Below are 21,531 nucleotides of genomic sequence, written 5' to 3'. Positions count from 1 at the left end.
AGCATGCCAGAGAATGAGCCCTAGCCTCATATTTAAAGGCCCTTGGCCTGAAAAGCAGTTATAGTAAAAAGCCTTTAAAACTCAAAAGCTTCTGGTCCAAAAAGCAATGCCAAAAGCTGCCAACGTAATTTACGAAAATCCGTATAGCCTATCATGTATCAGCCAACGCAAAACACGGAAATCTGTATAGCCTGCCACGTCATGATGCCAGCGCAATTTTCGAAAATCTGCCACGTCATCAGTTTTTGAGTGTGTCCGGATCCTGCTTTATTTTCTTCCTTTCTGTCACTTGGGGCCCCATCGAACGGGGTCCCCATAACTTGGTAGGACTTCTTCTGTTACTTGTTCTTCTTAGGGTTTAGGCCCCTCGGCCACATCTGTAAGTTGGCTCCATTCTTTAGGCTGACACGTCAGCAGTTTGTTACAACGAAACCCTTGGGCTGATCTGGCTCTAGTTCCTCAGAGCGCTTTTATCTTGCAGAGGCTCATGCCTTCCTCTGCGCCTCCTCCCTCACTAAGAGGAAGTACACCTGCAACAAATGCTTAGAGATCATAACATGAAAATCGTTACCTTCAAAGCTCGACGGTCGAAATGCAACTTGGTTCTCGAAAAGCAATTCCTCTGAAGAGATCTCTACATAGAAATCCTCTCTTCCAATTCTACACACAAAAGAGGTGCGTTCTCAAGTTCCTTCTCGTAAATCAGTCCCGTCTACGACGTTTATGGGCTGAAAACAGAGAAAAACAGCAACTTGTCGCGATGGAAACACACTCCGTAGGCACTTCTTCGCGAGGGAACTCGCGCACTGGGTCTTGGCGACATCTGGTACACTTGGGGCAGCCATGGGCATCACCAGCAACGTCTTCTTTGCAGATGAAATCTGCAGTAGCATCTTCTTCTTGCAAGAACTGATCTCCTCTCTCGAAGAGAGTGTGTGATGCTTTTATAGCTCCCTGGCCACGGCAAAGATAGCAGAGCATTGGTTGCTCGCGTAGAGATCGCGGCCGGTTTTTTTTCTTTTTTTTTTTGGGTGGTGCGTTGCTCTGCCAAAAAAAGAGAGAAAAATCGCTGGCTGGTTTGTACTGCTTTCTTTAATCATAGGCTAATAAGTGGGCGGTCGGTCACCTTTAAAAATGGTATGAATCTGTCCAAAAACTCAATAAAACCTTACAAGTTAAAAACAATGCTTTCACAGCACTTCCCAGGCGTCCCTGGATTCAATCACGTGCACAGTTGCAATGCAAACATAGACTTCTTCGCAGGAAAGCATCTGCTTTCCCCAAAAAGCAATCCCGCTTTCTCAGAAAGCATCTGTTTTTCCTCAAAGTTTTCTCTGAACCCATCTTCATTCAAGTGCTTGCTTTTCCTTGTGCACAATTCCAACACAGTTCGGAATTTCCTCTCGACTATGGATATCCCCTTTCCAATGCACCCGTCACCCACCTTGTGACGCATTAGGAATACCCATCACCTAGTCCTTTTCTACCGAACTTACGGTACAATCTCCTTCATGATGCTCTATGTCACCCATCCTATGACGCATCAGAGATGTCCGTTCCCGGATGGTCGAATACTTCTTCCCAATGCTCCCTGTCACCCATCCGATGTGACGCTGTCACAAGGCAGGCACCACGTGCCAATAGAAAAGAACAGACTAAATAGAGTTTTAGCACTTCAATAACAACTGAATTGAGAGAGAGAGAGAGAGAGAGAGAGAGAGAGAGAGAGAGAGAGAGAGAGAGAGAGAGAGAGAGAGAGAGAGAGAGAGAGAGAGAGAGAGAGACGACACGTGACACGGAGTGGCGGAATTCCATCCCAGAGAGTGTGGCCCCAAACCTTGGCACCCCTTTCGGTATTTCTTTATATTGCATCAACACAGTACAAGCCGGTACTCCAGATTCAGCACCTTCTTCAGGAAGCATGCCAGAGAATGAGCCCTAGCCTCATATTTAAAGGCCCTTGGCTTGAAAAGCGGTCCAAAAAGCAATGCCAAAAGCTGCGAGTGTAATTTATGGAAATCCGTACAACCTGCCACGTCATGAGCCAACGCAAAACGCGGAAATCCGTACAGCCTGCCATGTCATCATGCCAGCTCAATTTTCGAAAATCTGCCACGTCATCAATTTTTGCGCGTGTGTGTACAGGTCCTGCTTTATTGTAATTTTTGTCACTTGGGGTCCCATCGGACGGGGTCTCCATAAGTTGGTAGGACTTCTTCTGTTACTTGTTCTTCTTAGGGTTTAGGCCCCTCGGCCACATGTGTAAGTTGGCTCCATTCTGTAGGCTTTGACACGTCAACAGTTTGTTACAGACGCATCAAAAGTACACGTTCCTGGTGGACTTACAGATATTCCTGTTCACAGTGCTCCTGTCATTACTTTGAATGACGCAGTAGGAATACTCTGTACTCGGATGTCTCCAGTGAGAAAAACCCTCTCACTTAAAATTCCAATAATTCATTTAGAATTATTTTTCTGTCAGATAAAGCCAATTTAGCAACACTCTCCAAGCCCTCATATGTGTTTGCTCATTAACCCCCACCATAGTCATGAGTTCTTTCACCTCTTCATCCACATTATTTTGGTCTTTGAGGCCACATATCCTTACGTGCAAGGCCTGCACACGTCTCCTTTGCTCCTCTTCTAGTGTCAGGTTAATGATGGTTGGTGTGGGGGTTATTTCCTTGCCCTTTCCTTTCTTGACAATCTCTATCCATTTCTCGGCCTCGTCTGCTTTTTGTTGGGTCTTTGTGTGACATCTACCCATGAGGTTGTCGTTTCTTTTTGTTGCTCCTCACCTTCTTTGATGGCCCGCACTTGTTCTTTAATCGTGTTGAGCTCTTCAGCTACTGAGGGTTGTAGCTCTCCCTCTTCGAGGACATTTTGCGATCGCACCTCTGCAAGCTCTTTCTTGAGTAGTGCGATCTCCTCATCTTGGGCTTTCACACGGTCCTCAAGTGTATGTATCGTGCTTTCCTGGGCTGATAGGAGCTCGTCGAGCACCTATATAGTACCTAGAAGGTGGCGATTAATCTTGTTGATGTACTCGCTCATTTCTTCCTGGCATTTTTGAATGGCATCCTCCATAGAGAGCAATAAATAAATAAATAAATAAGTAAATAAAAATAAATAAATAGATAATTAATTAATTAATTAATTAAATTAAAAAAATTATATATATATATATATATATATATATATATATAGAGAGAGAGAGAGAGAGAGAGAGAGAGAGAGAGAGAGAGAGAGAGAATCAAAATTTTGTTGGGTATGAAGGAGGAAAGTTTTGATCATTATACAATTGAAATCTATACAGCTATTAGGTCCGGTTCTTTATGACAGTCCTCTGGCTCTTATTACACACTTACGTTGTCCGTGTGTTTGAGTGTAGGCGGACTTGAACCAGGCTATATCAATGGTTTCTTATTATGCATCCTCTTCTGAACCAGCTCAAATCAGAAGCAAGACAGTATACGTGCAATACTCGAACAGGCAAGAGATTGTCAATAATAAAAGTTCTGGAGATGTCCCCAGCAATGTTCTGTTGGTGACATTTGAGGGTGTAGAGGCGGGTGATGTTAGCATTGATGTTCTGCACTTGGTAAGTCATTGATGAAGTTGTTTTGATATGTTCTGTAGTAAACATAGAGGCTACAAGATGATTGTGTCTTTGAAATGAGACCTTGAGTGGTATCCATCTGATTGTACATCAAAACATATTAATTGCAGCTGGAAGCTTTTTAACTGGGTTTGTCTTGTGCTTTTCAGTTATTTAAGCAATGACTGTATATCATGTTTGGCTTTTGTTTAACAATCCGCTGCATGCATCAGCAGGTCCATGTTTCGGACACATCTTCGATTGGCAGACTCCTCCATGGAAGGAAGCGCATGTGTGTTTGTTTCATTCCCTTTCTGCTTAAACTCTCTTCTCAACCTTTTCCTTCTCTCAACCCTTTCTTCATGATGAGAGTAATTCTTTTTATTAATAGCTTCAGGTGGATATCTTTGCAAAAAGCCCTCCTGACTGTAAGTCTGATGGAAGCCTTGCGTTATTTGGACCATTCGTATCACACTCTTGCTTACTTTTTTGTTTAGTCCTGTCGATCATTGGAGTTAGTATAAATTTGTAGTGCTTTGCTGACCCTTTTTTTGTTTCTAGCTTCTTTCCTTGTATTGTGTGATTTTATGTATTAGGGCGATTTCTTTTGTTGTTAACAGTATTGTTGACACTCTTTTTGACTGTATCTGGCTAGACTTCTGCTCTTATTGAACTACAGAAAGCCTGCCTGTCTCATACTTGATTTAGCTTTTGCTCTGTTGGGCCTTTCTACCTTGAGCATAGGGAGTATTTTGACTTGATTTTGATGTTTTTTTGTCACAATTGATTTTCCAGAGATAATTTCAAAGTTTGATTCATAATCACCTTGCATTGCAAGAGTGTTTCAAGTTGTTTTATATGTTTTACTATCTCATGCATACATGCGCTGTAAGGTGACTTGCTTTGGTGCAGGTATTCTCTGCTTTTGGCTTTGTTCAAAAGATCGCAACATTTGAAAAGACAGCAGGATTTCAGGTTGTTTATGTTTCTTGTATCTCCTATTCTCTTTTATTGTGCACTTATCTATAAATTGTGATTTGTTCATGTCAATTCAACACTTTTTGCAGGCTCTTGTGCAATTTAGTGATGTTGATACTGCTTCTTCAGCAAGGTCAGCTTTAGATGGCAGAAGTATTCCCAGGTGAGCACAATCCTCTCTCAATTTGAAGTTTCATCTATACACATACCTATTGAAGACATGGACACTTGACAAATATTGAAATAAATTTCAATGTCTGCGCACCTACTTACCTATTTTCTCCTTCTGCAAAAGAAAGAATCGAATGATGGACTCTACGGGGTCAGTTTAGGGGGTCTCATCCGAGTCTCCCTCCATCCCCATGAGGTGCTACTGGGAGCAAGGGGCATAGCACCATAGTCACAGGGGATGCCCATTTTTGGGCTTCCCGTCCCCACTTGCCGTCCCACCCTCTTTTTTACACAATCCATTTGAGCCCCGCCCCCCGTCCCCACTCCTTGGGACTCGTCCCTTGTGACTATGCATAGCACCGAAGGAAGCATAGACGAATCTATGTGGGTGTGGAACGAAAATGGGAGAGTGCATGATTGTGTGTGGGGACCAGCGTGTGTAAATGCAGTGTCATGTGCACATGGCTCTGTGTGCCACGTGGACATGCTTCATCGACTTTTAGAGCCAGTTTTCCCCTTCTTCCTAGATAGGGATGTCTAGAATCCTAGGAGGATTAGTACTGGCAATTTTGTGAGCCTGCTCGCATGACCTGCATGTCCGGACAATTCCATCGGATTAGGTTTTCCAGTTTTGGAACCCTCTTGCATAAATGGTTTGTATACGCGTTTTGACAGATGTTATTACACTACGGTGGGCATCTGGCATGACTTGCATGTAGTTCTAGGTTAGAGGAATCCAACAAGCCATTCCCCGCGTCGATCGGATTCTTGGGTCGGCAAATGTACAACAGTTTTATCGAAATCTAGACACCTGGACCAATTTTTAAATAAATCAATTTATTGATTTATTTGTTGGAAAACCTGGTGGACACTTGCCCTACCCAGGCCTAAAAAATTTATAAGGCCTATACCTTACCTACAAAGGGAGTAGGAGAGCTCCCATTTTCAAGTAAGTTGCAGAGGCAGTTGCTGCTCTGCTGAAAATTGAAAACGCTGGCTTGCTCTGCTGCCAAGAAGTAGCGCTAGGGCATGGATCTGAAAACGCTGGCTGCTCTTGCAAGCTGAAAACACCGGCCAGCGTTTTCAGTTTTCAGCCCATCGCCGGCGAGGCGGTGCAAGATCTGCTAACGCTGCTTATTCCTGTTGCGGTCCAGTACTTCAAAGTTCAACACCCATCAAGCCTCACCTCGGCCATTTCCTCACTGGCATTGAGTGCTCACATTACTGCCCATCATTGCCGTCATCGAGTTCTGCGTTTTCAGCCCTGCTTTACGCGAGAGATCTGCTGCGTTTTTGCAGCCAGCTTTCAGCCCTTCATTCCTCTCACATTGGGAGCGCAAGTCAGCCCCAAATCTACCCTTGGTGGCCATCCACAATCCCACATCAAGAAGGATCCCAAGGTGCATCAAATCAGCCCCGGAGGTGCTTTGTCTAGAGGAGTTACCAAGGTGATTGTCATCATTCGAGTGAGTAGAGTCTGCATTGAGGTATTGCATTGTGTATACATTCCATTTACGCGATCTGAAGCACATACCATCGGCAACAGTGTGGGGGGCCCTTGAGAGGGTTGGTTGGGGCCCCATCAGGAGTCGCTCCTCTTCTCTGTAACAGACTTGGACACTCCAAGTCAAGAATCAACCGCGACAGCACCAAATAACCACTTCAAAACAATTCACAGATCACAATAGATTTGCACTGGCCCGGCGGAGTTCCGTGCCTAGAGATATTGGCCCCAAAGACTGGCGCCCCTTTCGGTATTTCTTTTTGTATTAATCAATCATCAAAGTACAAGAGAGCGGTTAGGGTTTCACTCTCAGACTCTGCGTTCAGATCCTCTGAGAAGTGAGGCCCTCACCACTAATTTAAAGGTTACAAAGGATGCCCAAAAGCAGAGCCCCAAAAGCTTTTAAAATCAAAAGCATCAGTTCTCTCTCTCTCTTAGAGAGTCTTTTCTCTTTTTTTTATTTAAAAAAAAAAGCAAAAGCAAAATTCGCGTCGCTCATCATTTTCCAAAATTTTTTTATTTAAAAAAAAAAAAAAAAAGCCGCCTCCGCGATTTCCAAAAATTAGGGTTTTTGGCAAAATTTAGGGTTTGCAGGAATTTTAGGGTTTCTGGCAGAAATTAGGGTTTCTGCTGTCCGCCACGTCATCACTTTGTGACATACCCCCCTCTTGAAAGCATTGTAATCGACCGCGATTACGCCTCAAAACCGACAAAAGCCATAAACCGTCTTAGCAGACACTGACTGCTAGTACCTACGTACTAGGAACACACATCTAGCACATGTACAAAAATCGACAGTCACATCACACGACATCACAGGACATCACATGACATTCAACATTCATTCGGATCTTAGACCATGATTTATCGGCAATGTAGCTAGCAATCACTTCTAGGTCCAATCCGGACCTCATCGATGTCCGATTGACTAACCCCTATTGCAACCATGTCTATTCGAGATCAATCAGACCAAAATGCTGCAGTCATTTCGGCTATCAGTTCTTGCACTCACAAGAAGTCAAGAACAAATCAGTATCATAATCAGGAATTCCATTTCATAAAGTCATCTAGTAGAATACTGTCAGCTCTCAGTATCCCTGAAGCTCAAAGAGACATCAGTGACTTTAGTATCAAAATCGAGGCATCTGTTGACAAAGAAGAGTAACTCCCCTCTTGTGCATCCCACTGCACGAGATCTTCGGCCAAGCTGAGTTTCTGGGTTCCGTTTGGAGTAGACTATGCTAAACCAAAACATCGAGGTAAAGTTTCACAATCCGAGGAGTATCTGCTAGGTCCTCCTCCTCCATCCACTTCGCATCAAATGCAGGAAAGTTCTTGAACTTAACCAAGAACCGCCTTCAGACTTTACCTTTCTTCGTATCATTATGTGCCAAAATCTGTCCAGGAACAAGGATCTCCTCGTTTTCTTCCACTTTGGGTTGCTCATCAGGCTCCCCATCATCAGGCACATCACCCTTAACAGGGTTCAAGAGACTCACATGCAATGCATTGTGAATCCTCCAAGTATCTGGCAGTTTCAATCGAAAGGAGACATCATTTATCTTGTCAGTAATCTGGAAAGGTCCGTAGTATCACATACTAAGCTTTGGAAAAAGCCTCTCCTTTCCCTGTTTCTTTCTTAGGCGTGCCTTCTCAAAAGTAAGAGCACCCAATCATCCTCCTTCAGTTTCCAGTCGCGACGATGGCGATCCGCTGCCTTTTTCTATCGTTCTTGAGACTTCTGCAAAGTCTCGCGAACCTTGGCAAAAGCCGTATCCAAATATCGCAAATATTCATCCGCTTCAAATTTCTAATCTTTCGTGCTCAGGAAGGATGGAACCTTCGCAGCAGTTTCAACAATCTCACATGACGTCTTCCCCGTCGAAGAGTGTATCGTGTTACTATAGGCAAATTCCACCAAAGGTAAGTTCTTTTCCCATTGAGTCTTCTGATGCGAGATAGAAGACTTCAATAAATCTAAAATCACTGAATTGGCAATCTCAGATTGCCCGTCAGTCTGCAAGTGGAACGATGACGAGAACTGCAACCGCGTGCCAATGTTCTTCCAAATTGCCTTCCAAAACAAACTCATAAATCTGGGGTCTGTGTCGGAGACAATCGTCTCAGACGTGCCATGTAATCGGAAAATCATTGTGATCATTCTGTATTCGCGGGAGATAAAAAAAAATGAAATCCATTTCAATATTTTCCCAGGGGCGGGTGGGTATGGGTAAAGGCTGTAACAATCCCTGTGCCTTATGCCTGTCAAACTTGACCTTCTGGCATACCAAGCAATTGCGTACAAACTCTTCCACATCCTTCTTCAGTCTCCGCCAAAAGAAATCTCTCTCTACCCCTTTCATGGTGGTAGCAATGCCGCGGTGACCCGTAAAAGGTGGACAGTGGCAATCAGTCATAACCTTTTCCCTCAACGGCTGTGTAACGCACAACATAGTCTTTTTCATCAAGTAGCCTTCCCGAAGGGAGTATCCAGCTACTGTCTCCCCATCCTGTATCCGTGTGAAAATATCTGCAAAATCTGTATCTGTGGCACACTAATCGACCATATCCTCGAAGCTCCTATGATGTATCGCGGAAATAGCCAGAACCAACGGTTTCCGAGACAAAGCATCTGCCACCACATTCTTCTGACCCTGCACATGGACAATCTGGAAGTGGAACTGTGACAAGATGTTCACCCACCGCATCTCCTTTTCCGAAAGCTGCTTCTGTGACAAGAAGTAGCGCAAACTCTGATGGTCTGTAAAGACAGTAAAATCCGCTCCGATTAGGTAAAATGCCGCCACTGAGTAAGAGCATGGATAACCGCCAAAAGCTCTTTCTCATAAATCTGTGCTGTCATCTCTGGCCTAGAGAACAAACGACTCTCGTAAGCTATGACATGGCCTTCTTGCATCAAGACCGCACCCAGACTACGACCACAAGCATCACAAAATACTTCAAATGACTTCTGCAAGTCCGGCAAAGTCAAATCTGGTCCTGTAGTGAATTTCTCTTTCAATGTCTGAAAGGCAGTCACCTCTGTGGGTCCCCACGAAAAAGGTACTCCTTTCTGTGTCAAGGTATGCAAAGGGGAAGCAACCTCTGCAAACTTTCGTATGAACCGCCTGTAGTACGAACACAGTCCCAAGAAGCTTCTAACTTCATGGACATTCCTCAAATCGGGCCAATCACGGATAGTCTCTATCTTGGCCGGGTCCATTTGCACTCCTGCTGCTGACACAATGTGTCCCAAAAAGTGTATCCATGGTAGGAAAAATTCACTTTTCTTTGCATTAATCACTAGCGTGTGATCTCGTAATGCCTAAAAGACTTGAAGCAGATGATCTCTGTGTTCTGCCTCATTCTTGGAGAAAACAATGATGTCGTCAAAGAAAGTGCCAAAAAAAAAATAGCCTGTACTCTCGAAAAATCCTATCCATCATCCGGTTAAATGTCGCAGGAGCATTGGTTAAGCCAAAAGGCATCACCAAAAACTCAAATAACCCAAAAGTCGTCCGAAAAGCTGTCTTGTAGACATCTCCTGGCGCTATCCTGATCTGATGATATCCACTCTTCAAGTCAATCGTGCTAAAGCACGAGGATCCCTGTAACCTGTCGAGTATATCATCGATCCTAGGAATCGGAAATCTGTTCTTGATGGTGATTTCGTTGAGAGTGCTATAATCGATGCACATTCTCCAAGATCCGTCTTTCTTCAAAACCAACAACACTGGAGAGCAATACGGTGAAGTACTAGGCTGGACAAGACCCTTTTCCAAGAGGTCTTTCACTGAGTTCATAATCTTTTCATTCTGTACTCGGCTCACACGATAAGGTGGCCGATTCGGTGGCGTGCTTCCAGATATCAGATCAATGGTATGATCTTCAAGCCCTCTCAAAAGCAATCGGCATGAGCGTGGAGAAAAAAAAAAATCTTGGCGTTCTTTTCTTCAGGTCAAAACATATTCAACCTTTATCCATCGTTCAGTTCTCCCAAAAGAATGAGTAAGAAAACTGAAGTTCATCAAGTACAATCTCTAAGCCCTTCATTTATCAAAGTCGCTTTCTCGGCCCGGTAGTCAACCACGGCGTAGTTCTTGTGGTACCAAGGGATCCCGAGTAGAACGTCACTCACGTGCCCTGAACACCCCTGTCATTGCAAACGAAGTTTGCCAATGCTCGGTGTAATGGCAACATCCCATCCGGGTGCTAGTCGAACTACCTCCGCCTGTGGCGTCAGTCTGTCGGGCGTAGTTCCAAATCGAGCCGCCAATTCCAAGTGAAAAGAAGTTGGCCTTGGCTCCTTCAAAAGAGCTTCCTGATCCTTCGCTTTGCCCCGAAAGCGGCAAAGTTTGTACTTTCATTCATTAGATTCGGTGCAGGTCCCACGCCATGTGGTACCAGTTCTGCTTTTCTATCTGCCTTTTCTGCCACATTCCTCAGTTGCTCTCGAACTCTCAGACCTGTCGTCGTCTTTATCATTCTGTTCTTTCTGTGCCTTATCAGGGCACTTTGCGGAAATATGTCCATGTTCCCCGCATCCAAAGCACTTCCCCTCTCTGATGAAGCGAGCTCTCTCCTCAGGAGTAAGCTTGGGTCGTGCATCCTTTTTTTTCTTTGGGTTGCTCTTTTTCATTCTACTTTCATTCCCAGAAGTCTGTTCGGCTCGTTGTGTCATGGCCTCATCTGTGGGGTAGGTCAGACTGCCAGAGTGAATGGCAAAGCCCCGCTTCGCATGACTCATCAACTCCTGAATAGAAGCTGACTTCTGTTCCAAGCAGTGATCTCGGATCTCTGTAGGTAGACCCAAGGTAAACCGCTCAATCTGTTCTCTGAACGAGATCTTCTTGAATGAAGAGCTCCAGAATCTTTCACAATAAGAATTCACTGTATCGCTCTTGGTCATCCGGAGATGGTTCCAAGCAGCTCGTATATCTCGCTCAAACTCTTGAGTCAACCAAGAAGAAATAAAAAGCCTCTTGAATTTCAGCCGTGTAACTGGCACAGTCTTGCTTAATAGAAGCGTGGACCACCAAGTACGAGCATTCCCCTTAAAGTAAGAGGCAGCTCTCCGAATCTTGGAGTGCTCTGAATAGCGTCCTCCCGCGAAAGCGATGTCAAACTGCTGTATAAAAGACAAAGCCTTCGAAGCATCTGAGTATCCTGAAAAGTATCAAACTTGATCGAGTAGCCACCTTCCTTAAACTCTCGGACTTTCTTGCTTTTATCTTCGAGAAAGTCATACTGGTTGGCTTTGTAAAAATTCTTCTTGTTCGCATAAAACTTTCCGTCATCGGAATCTGAGCTGTCTGTAGACGAGTCCTCAGTAGAACTGTGAGTCTCTGGGCGAGATTTAGCCTTCTTTGCCTTTCTCTTGCCCTTTCCAAAGCGTTGCTTCTTGCTTCGCTTTTTACCTTTTCTGTCTTCTTCGCTCGAATCCGAGGAGCTAGAAGAACTGTCAGAAGAAGAAGAAGAAGAACTGGGTAGGTCTTCAAACTTGACGCGCTTCTTCAATTTCTTTGCCTTGTCAAATGTCGACCGACGACCTAAATATCCCGGGAAATCAGTGCCTTTCTTCTGCTTTTTGCCGTGCTTTTTGGCTTTCTTTTGCGTGTCAAAAAGCTGAGCAATCCGTGCATCAACCACGTTCTCCAGTTCCTTCTCCGTATATTTCTTGGAGGCAGAAGGTTTCTTGAGAGCGGGTTTCGGGAGTGGTGTTGTGGTTCTCTGCCACTCCATCTGTACCTCTTCCAAAGAGGTCTGGTTCATATATTTTGCCATCTTCGGGTCCTTGGCAAAATTGAGCATCATCATTGTTGCATCGCTGATCAACTGGCGACGCTCTATCTCTCGCTGCTCCGCCTAAGTAGGCCAAGGCAGGCCATACTCTCTGCCTGAATCTTCGTTGTGATCCCAGCCCGCATCTCCAGATGCAGAGGGAGTCGACTGATCATTGCCTGAAGCCATAGGTGTTGTGGAAAAAAAATTCGGGGATCGGATTTCCCGTAGAAGAGAAATCGGCCGTGCTCTGATACCACTGTAACAGACTTGGACACTCCAAGTCAAGAATCAACCGCGACAGCACCAAATAACCACTTCAAAACAATTCACAGATCACAATAGATTTGCACTGGCCCGGCGGAGTTCCGTGCCTAGAGATATTGGCCCCAAAGACTGGCGCCCCTTTCGGTATTTCTTTTTGTATTAATCAATCATCAAAGTACAAGAGAGCGGTTAGGGTTTCACTCTCAGACTCTGCGTCCAGATCCTCTGAGAAGTGAGGCCCTCACCACTAATTTAAAGGTTACAAAGGATGCCCAAAAGCAGAGCCCCAAAAGCTTTTAAAATCAAAAGCATCAGTTCTCTCTCTCTCTTAGAGTCTTTTCTCTTTTTTTTTTTTAAAAAAAAAAAGCAAAAGCAAAATTCGCGTCGCTCATCATTTTCCAAAACAAAAAAATTAATTTTTTTTTAATAATCCGCCTCCGCGATTTCCAGAAATTAGGGTTTTTGGCAAAATTTAGGGTTTGCAGGAATTTTAGGGTTTTTGGCAAAAATTAGGGTTTTTGTTGTCCGCCACGTCATCACTTTGTGACATTCTCTCTCTCTTTCTCTCTCCCTTTACACATCTCTATTGCCTCTCTTCAGGGGAAAGTAAAAGGAACATTCGTTGAAGCACAAAGCATTCCCTAACGCAAGGAAAGAAGTTGAAGTGTAAAACTAGATCTTCACCATTTCAATTCACCTGATAGTGGTGTGAGAGATTTGAAGATTTTTGCACTAATCCGCTAATCTTTGGAATTTTTTTCTCTCTCTCGTATTTGAGTGTGTTGTAGCATTTTACCCAAGTACGCCTCTCTCACTGAGGGAACTGCAGGACCTGCCATTGCACGTAGGACCGTACGCCTTGAGCTTAGGAAATGCGAACACTGTGTACCGGAGGTTACGGTTGCGGTGCGCTTGCGAGAGGGTAGTGGACTTGGTGTGCACGTTGGACCACCTCGACATAAAGAATTCCTAGCATGTTGTTTGTAGTCATACCTTTGACATGACAGATCCCATCATTGAAGACATGCATTGGAAACATGAACATGTTGATTGCGAGTATCAGGATTTGTTAACGGCCTATGACAACAAAGGAAGGTGCCATCCAGATCAGCCTATTAGCTTTGGAGTCTTGGCATTGTTTGAAGGACCATCTCTCGCATCTGCCTGGGGAATTCCATTGTTCCAGAAGAGGCATTGCATCGTTGTTAGGTGCAGTGGAATGAATGTTTGCGCTTTGCTCAAGATGAGTGCTCCGAACTGTGCTCAAGGTTCCTTTTGTTCTTATGGAAGGGAGAGCCTTCCGTTCTTAATGAGAGAATGCTATGATCACAAACAAAGTGAATGGACACTGTGCGTGCAAGTGTATGAGACTGAGAGATAGAGAGAGAAGAGAATACGACACCAGAGACGTTGTAAAACCCTCCTCTGAAGGCCCCACTCTCGTCGGCGAGAGTGGTCTACTTATGATTACACAATCTGGTACAAATGGTATGCATGAGACTGATGCAAGTCTAGGCTATGTCGACGATGACGACGGTGATGACGAAGTCGACCTAAGGGCTGAAATCTGCAATCTTCCTACTGCTGTCCAAAAACGCTATGGGCTGAAATCAGTGACTGAGCCAAAAACGTTGGTTTTGGGCCTGTTTTCTGTGGGTCTTTGACGCTGAAAATCTGCAGGTTTAGGGCTGAAAATTGAGGTCTATCCGGGATGAATCTGCTACTTCTTTGGCCTGATCTTGCAGGTCTTCTAATGCTGAAAATCGCTATGGAAAACGCTGCATATGCTGATGACAAAAACGCCAGGTTGTTTGCTTCTTCAAAACGCTAGCAATTATGGGATGCTGCTGGGAGATCTGATGCAAAAACGCTATCTGCTGTGGTCTTCTGGCGATGACCTGCTGATGCAAAAACGCCAATGCTGAGGATGGCTGGCGATGGTTCTTGTTGAAAACGCTAGGCAATGGGGGGGATCTGCTGCTTGGAGGGAACCACCAAGGCTTAGTCTTGCTGAGAAGTGGCCTGCTGAGCTTGGCTCCTGTTGCCTCTTCTGCCAAATAGTGCTAGCTCTAGTTTGCTTATATACAAACTTAGCAAAAATGCTATACCTACTTTCCAACAAAAGTTACTTAAAAATAACAAGTGAAAAATGTCAAAAATAGGTAAAATAGGCTAAATGCACTGGAAAATTCCCTTGATGGAATCTGATGGATTCTGATGGGAATACTGATGATCATACTGTGTGCAACCAGAGGATATGCATCTACACTAAGTGACTGGGCATGCACGGTCTACGAATAGACTCACAAAAGTGCCAGATCACTTCTAATCTAGACTGACAGGACTGACTGAACCCTTGTCGTGTTGTAGCTTGTCCACAGACACATAGGGTTGGATGTGTCACGTGACATCTCCTCCTTTTCAAAGTGAGGTACTGGTACCGAACTGTATGGCATCGAGGGAGATCGCCAATAGCACCCAGAATCCTGGAAGGGACTCTTCGCCGGCCCACTCTGATGTGTTGGTCGTGCGGTACTTGAACTTCATAAAGGTCTGCAACGCTTGCTTCTTTGGGCCACGCCGAAAGCGACACAAAGTCTTTTGTGGCTCCTTCGATGCTTCAACTTTGTCAAGAGTCATGCTTCTTTCTTTTTCAAGAATCTCCATGGCTGAAAATTCCTGAACCCACTTCCAACACAAAACCATGAACATACCTATTCCATGTAAAGTGAGTGGAAAAAATCTTGTCTTCCTCAAAGACTATGCATGCAATGTAGATGAACCAATAGACGGAGTGCCAAACTGTTTAGCACACACACACGCAAACAATGAGATCGAATCTTTCTCTTTTGATCTAGAGCAATCAACTTTGGCAATTCACAACGGAAATGCGCATGCGTGGTGCTCATACTTTCATGTGCTCTTTCTACAACTGTGTCGTGCCACAGAAGAGACATGGAATGTGACTTCCTTGAATGCATACTTTTCAGCTTTTCATGAACAATCCGCATACATTCGTGCTCATTCATGAGTGAAACGTGCTCAACATACAATATGTCATGCCTAGGAAAAGGGATCACATAAAGACGTTGACTAAAATATAGGAAACGATCACGAATGAAACACTCGAACAATGCGTGCGTATGAATCATGCGAACACATAATACTTCCTGTGAGGGTTCTTTGGACCTAGGCTCGAGAGTCAAGATCGGTTCTTCCTGAAGGGGTTCTTTGGACCTAGGCTCGAGAGCCAAGATCGATCCTTCGTGACTGATCAAATCTACAATGAGGTTAGCTTCACTAGAGACAATATCAACTAACACATCATCCTTGTGAACAATCACATCATCTTCCTGCAATTCTTCATGCTTGTGGGAAATCACATCTTGATCATGCAAATCATCATGCTTGTGCGAAATGAGATCTTGATCATGCAAATCATCATGCTTATCATTGTCAATCAAATCATCATGCTTCTCATAATCATCCAAATCATCATGCAAATCATTGTCATTCAATTCATCATCATGCTTCACACAATCATGGAAATCTTGTGTGTCATGGTTGGGAGAAGAAGAGACTGAGAGAGTCTCTGTCTCCTGAGTCTCTTGCATCTGTGCCGGCACTTGAGAAAAGAGTCGCAAGAACTCTTGCATGTGTTGGTCGCGCTGTTCTTGTCTTGCCTCTCTTTCTGCTTCTCTTTCTGCTTTGTCTTCTGCGTGCCTGCGATTTATTTTTGCTTTTATTTCTGCGTGTCTGCAATTCATTTCTGCTATTCTTTTTGCATTTCTTGCTTCGCATTCTAAGTTCCTTTCGATAAACATCAACTCCAACCAGAGTTACCCAGAACGCGGAACGGGAACGGCGACGGGGACCCTCGCGGAACGGGAGAACGGCTAGGGGTCCGGAACGGGAACGGCGCGGAACGGGAGGCATAAAAAACACCCAAATAATGCTTGAGAAGGGAATGGGTGTGAGGGGGTGCATTTTAATTTTTGAGTCCTTGCACACTAAAAAAACACCTAATGTTCATTGCAAATTTGCAAAAAACTGCCTATTTCTTCCCATTTTTGAGAGTTGGCCGTTCCGGGCCGTTCCGGGCCGTTCCGAGGCCCTTCCGGCCGGCCGTTCCGGTATCAGGTGGTCACTCGGAACGACAAAATGTTCCGGGGCGTTCCAGCTTGGCAGAGGGGGAGGGAACGGCGTTCCGGCCTTCTAGGGCCTGCGGAACGCGTTCCCCGGTAACTATGACTCCAACTCCTCCATAGGAGTTAGTGCAATCCTTGTCGTAGATGGGAAAGGGGGAGGGTCGGAAAAACCTCATGGTGGGGAAAATTCTTCTTCGCCTCTCTCATGCTCACCACCTCCAAGTGAAGTATCCATTCCGCTTCGAGTGATGACCATCCACTGAAGTCGTGGGTTCTTGTGGTCTTGGGTTCTTAAGTTCACGAGGAACTTGGGGTCTTGGGTTCTTGGGTTCTTGAGGTTCTTGACGTTTTCTTTTGCTTGCAAACCGCGTTTGAGAAGGATCTTCTCTTCACCCGAGTTCTACTCCCTTCTGCGGGCACACCCCTTGGCGGCCTTGCGCTCACACCAAGGTTGCTTTTTCCCACCTCACGTCGATTGGCCGGCCGCTAAGTGCACGGTCCGCTCTTAATAAGTGAAAAGAGACACAAGGGGAGGCTGGACAAGCCCTTCTTTCTTGGGATTCCTGTCACTCTTCAAAAACACGATTAGGAATCGACACGACACAAGTTTGTGCGACTGCATCAAGCAAAAAAAATTCTTGTGGTTCTTTCCTTGAATGATACAGAACACTGCCAAAGCTCTGATACCAATGTAAGGTGCAGCGGAATGAATGTTTGCGCTTTGCTCAAGATGAGTGCTCCGAACTGTGCTCAAGGTTCCTTTTGTTCTTATGGAAGGGAGAGCCTTTCGTTCTTAATGAGAGAATGCTATGATCACAAACAAAGTGAATGCACACTGTGCGTGCAAGTGTATGAGACTGAGAGATAGAGAGAGAAGAGAATACGACACCAGAGACGTCGTAAAACCCTCCTCCGAAGGCCCCACTCTCGTCAGCGAGAGTGGTCTACTTATGATTGCCCAATCTGGTACAAATGGTATGCATGAGCAGGGTTGTTCTCGTCCGTCGTACGGCTCGTCCCATCCCGTCCATTCTGTCCAGCCTGTTTTTTTTTGTTTTTTTTTTTATAAAGTCCGTTTGATTGGCTTAAAAAACGTTGATTGCGCTTTTGACTGCAAGGAATTTACATGACGAGGAGGGAAATCTCCACAATCCGATTCATGTGAGGATGAAGATGACATCGATCAGCATAGCTCACAAGAGGAAGATGATGATGATGATGAGAGCGGAGAAAGCTCTTAGACTTTAGTGTCTCTCATATCTTTTTTGACCCTACTTCCACTTTTTGCACGATTGAGGCTTAAAAGGCTTACTTTTTTGTATCATCTCGATTATCAAATCTCAACTTAGCTTTTTTAATTATTATAAATGTAATGCGAATCGCAGTTCATACCCATTGTGTCTCATTGTCTTGATTCTCAACTCTTGAGTGTTGGCACTTGGCACTTGCAAGTTGCATTCTTGTCCAATGTGATAATCAATTGTCTATTTGTCCTAAGTGTAAAATCTAGGGTTAAGAATTGCGTGTTTTTATTTTTGAACGTACGTAACCATGTCGTACGACATAAAATTTTCTAGTTCGATGAGTACCGTACGTCTTTGTACGTGGACAAAACGTACGTGACCGTACGAGACCACCCTGCTTGTTGGTGCATTAAAAAAAAACCCAGCGAAACGTGAGCAGCCAGCATGACGTTTCAGCCCAACATAAGCAGCAGGGAAAGGGGTGCGCAAAGGCAGCGAAGGGGGTGCACAAGGGGTAGCCTCGGGAAGGAAGGGCTTTTCATACAAAGGGGTACGATCTTATAAATGGGTACTCAGATGAAAGTGTATAAACTTGAAGCTCGAAAAGGCACATCCCTTCATAGAGCCCCATACAGAAACACGAGCACGACCAATACGTCCCCACATGGCCATGCTGCTGCCCCTTGTCTTTTGTTTAATTTATAGCATTAGAACAGAAGTAAATTTAGATTACCTCATGCTGTCGTATGGGTGTGTACCATCTTTCTGCTGCTTCCATACAACGCCGGGAGAGGGTAGAGTGTAGCGGCAAGGGTGAGAGGCTCATAACCTTTGGGTCCCAGAATGTTTTTTGCTCTGATACCATTGTAAGGATTCTAGGTGCTAATCCTTAATTAAGGACTTAAACTCATGATTGAGACTGAAGAAACTTTAACTGAACTCAGAAACAAGACTCAAAAGACTCTTTGTTTGATTGCTTGAAACTGAGTACAGTAGGCTCCTTATATAGGAGACGAAGAGACACAAATGAAAAGACACGTCTCCCGGTGAAGAGACATGACTTAAGATGTAAAGACACATCCTTTCGGCAAAGAGCTGCAACCATTGGGCAGAGTCGCACCCGTAGAGCAAAGGGGTGTGACCAATCGTCGAAGGAGTGTGGCTTTTGGCGAAGAGGCACGTCTTTTGGGCGAAGGGTCACAACCATCCAAGCGTAGGGGTCCTCCTTAGCATGGCACTTCGCGTATCCGCAACTAGGAGTAGATGTAATACTGCAACATAGTCACAATCATGACTGTAACTCCCCTCTTGTGCAAACCCGCAGCACTAGATTCACCCTTGCTGAATTCGGGGTTCTGTCGGAGTAGACTATACTAAACCGAATGCTTCAAGGTAAAGTTCCAAAATCTGAGGAGTATCTGCTAGGTCTTCCTCCTCCATCCACTTCGCATCCAATGCAGGATAGTTCTTGAATTTAACCAAGAATCGTTGAATCACTTTACCTTTCATCTTTCTTTCCTTGTGTGTCAAAATCTATTCTGGAACGAGTATCTCGTGGCTTTCCTCCACTTCGGGTTGCTCGTCAGGCTCCCCATCAACTAGCACATCACCTCTAAAAGGCTTCAATAGATTCACATGGAATGCATTGTGAATCTTCCAAGTATTGGGCAGCTTGAGTCGAAAGGAGACATCATTTATCTGGAAAGGGCCATAATACCTCATGCTAAGCTTTGGAGAAAGCCGCTTCTTTCCCTTCTGTTTTCTTAGGCTTGCCTTCTCAAAACGTAAGAGCACCCAATCGTCTTTCTTTAATTTCAAATCTCGTTGACATGGATGTGTTGGCTTCTTATGTCGTTCTTGAGATTTCGCTAAAGCCTCCCGGACCTTGGCAAAGCAGTGTCCAAGTCCCTCGTGTACTGGTCGGCTTCAATAATCTTGTCTTTAGTGCTAAGAAAGGGTGGAACCTTCGAAGCACCTTCAATTATCTCAAATGGCGCATTCCCCATTGAAGAGTGAACCGTGTTGTTGTAGGCAAATTCCACCAAAGGCAAATATTTTTCCCATTAAGTCTTCTGATCAGAGATGTAAGACTTCAATAAATCTAGAATAACTGAATTTGCAATCTTAGATTGCCCATCTGTCTACGGGTGGAATGATGACGAGAACTGCAACCGTGTGCCAATGTTCTCCCAACTAGCCCTCCAAAACAAACTCGTGAATCGGGGATCTTTGACTGAGACTATCGTCTCAGACTTGCCATGTAATCGAAAAATTTGTGCAATGAACAGTCTCACTAAATGATCCGGCTTGACTGTTTTCTTCACTGGAATGAAGTGAGCTTGCTTGCTAAATCTATCGATGATAGTCCAAATGCCATCGTGCTCGCCCTGTGTCTTCGGGAGATCAAAAATGAAATCCATTGCAATACTTTCCCAGGAGCGGGTGGGAATGGGTAAAGGCTGTAGTAATTCTTGTGCCTTATGCTTGTCAAACTTGACCTCTTGGCATACTAACTAACTGCGAACAAAGTCATTCACATCCTTCTTGAGTCTCGGCCAAAGAAATAACGCTCTACACCTTTCAAGGTGGTGTCGATGCCGCGGTGACCCGTAAAAGGTGGACAATGGCACTCAATCAAAACCTTTTTCCTCAACGGCTGTGTGACGCACACATCATTTTTTTCATCAAGTAGCCATTCCGTATGGAATATCCCGCCACTACCTCCCCATTCCGTATTCGAGTGAATACATTGGAAAAATTCAGATCGGTGGTGTACTGATCAACCATATCCTCGAAGCTTCTATGATGAATCGCGGAAATAGCCAAGACTAGGGGCTTCCGAGACAATGCATCTGCCACCAAGTTTTTCTGTTCCTGAGCATGGACAATCTGGAAGTGAAATTGTGACAAGATGTTAGCCCACCGCATTGCTTTTCCGAAAGCTGCAGTGTAAACTTTGATGATCAGTAAAGACCGTGAAATTGGGTAATGTCGCCACTGAGTAAGAGCATGGATCACTGCCAATAGCTCTTTCTCATAAATCTGTGCATAAATCTGTGCTGTCAATTCTGGCCTCGAAAACAGTCGGCTTAAATAGGCAATCACATGGCCTTCTCTCAGACTACAACCACAAGCATCACATATACTTCTAATGACTTTTGCAAGTCTGGCAAAGCCAACACTGGTTCAGTAGTGAGTTTTTCTTTAAGTGTCTGAAAGGCAGTCACCTCCGTCGGTCCCCATGAGAAAGGGAGTCATTTATGAGTCAATGTGTGCAAAGGGGAAGCTACCTCTACAAACTTCCGAATGAACCGCTGGTAGTAAGAACACAAGCCCAAGAAGCTTCTAACTTCATGAACATTCTCCAAATCTGGCCAATCGCGGATAGTCTCAATCTTGGCCGGGTCCATCTGTACTCCAGCTGTTGAGACGATGTGTCCCAGAAAGTGTATCCCCAGCAAGAAAAGTTCACTCTTTTTAGCATTGATAACTAATTTGTGATCACGCAATGCTTGAGAGACCTGTAGCAGATGGCGTCGATGTTCTGATTCATCCTTGGAGAAAACTATAATATCATTAAAGAAAGTGTCTACAAAAGATCGATGCTCTCGGAAAATCCTATCCATCATTCGATTGAAAATTGCTAGAGCATTCATAAGTCCAAAAGGCATCACCAAAAATTCATATAAACCGAAACTTGTCTGAAAGGCTGTCTTGTAGAGATCTCTTGGAGCGATTCTGATCTGATGATATCCGGTTTTTAAATCAATCCTGCTTAAACAAGAGGATCCCTGAAGTCGGTCAAGAATATTATCGATCCTTGGAATCGGAAATTTGTTC

At 44.6% G+C, this 21,531-nt stretch overlaps 1 protein-coding gene across 6 annotated transcripts in view; it reads left to right on the top strand.

Moving 5' to 3' along the window:
• The window catches only part of LOC147420955 (polypyrimidine tract-binding protein homolog 1-like), a 61,447-nt gene that overhangs the window by 34,930 nt on the left and 4,986 nt on the right, over positions 1 to 21,531 (top strand). For 3 of the 6 annotated variants that reach the window (XM_086504381.1, XM_086504382.1, XM_086504383.1), the window contains 3 exons: positions 3,392 to 3,601; positions 4,511 to 4,573; positions 4,666 to 4,739. In XM_086504381.1, coding sequence (XP_086360507.1) covers positions 3,392 to 3,601; positions 4,511 to 4,573; positions 4,666 to 4,739 — 347 coding nt within the window. The other 3 variants (XM_086504384.1, XM_086504385.1, XM_086504386.1) reach the window with 3 other exon arrangements.

Source organism: Adiantum capillus-veneris, chromosome 28 (assembly GCF_014529385.1).
Source record: "Adiantum capillus-veneris isolate H3 chromosome 28, ASM1452938v2, whole genome shotgun sequence".
NCBI lineage: Eukaryota > Viridiplantae > Streptophyta > Polypodiopsida > Polypodiales > Pteridaceae > Adiantum > Adiantum capillus-veneris.
Note: the sequence above shows the minus strand (reverse complement) of the source record. Positions and strands in the feature narration are given on the sequence as shown.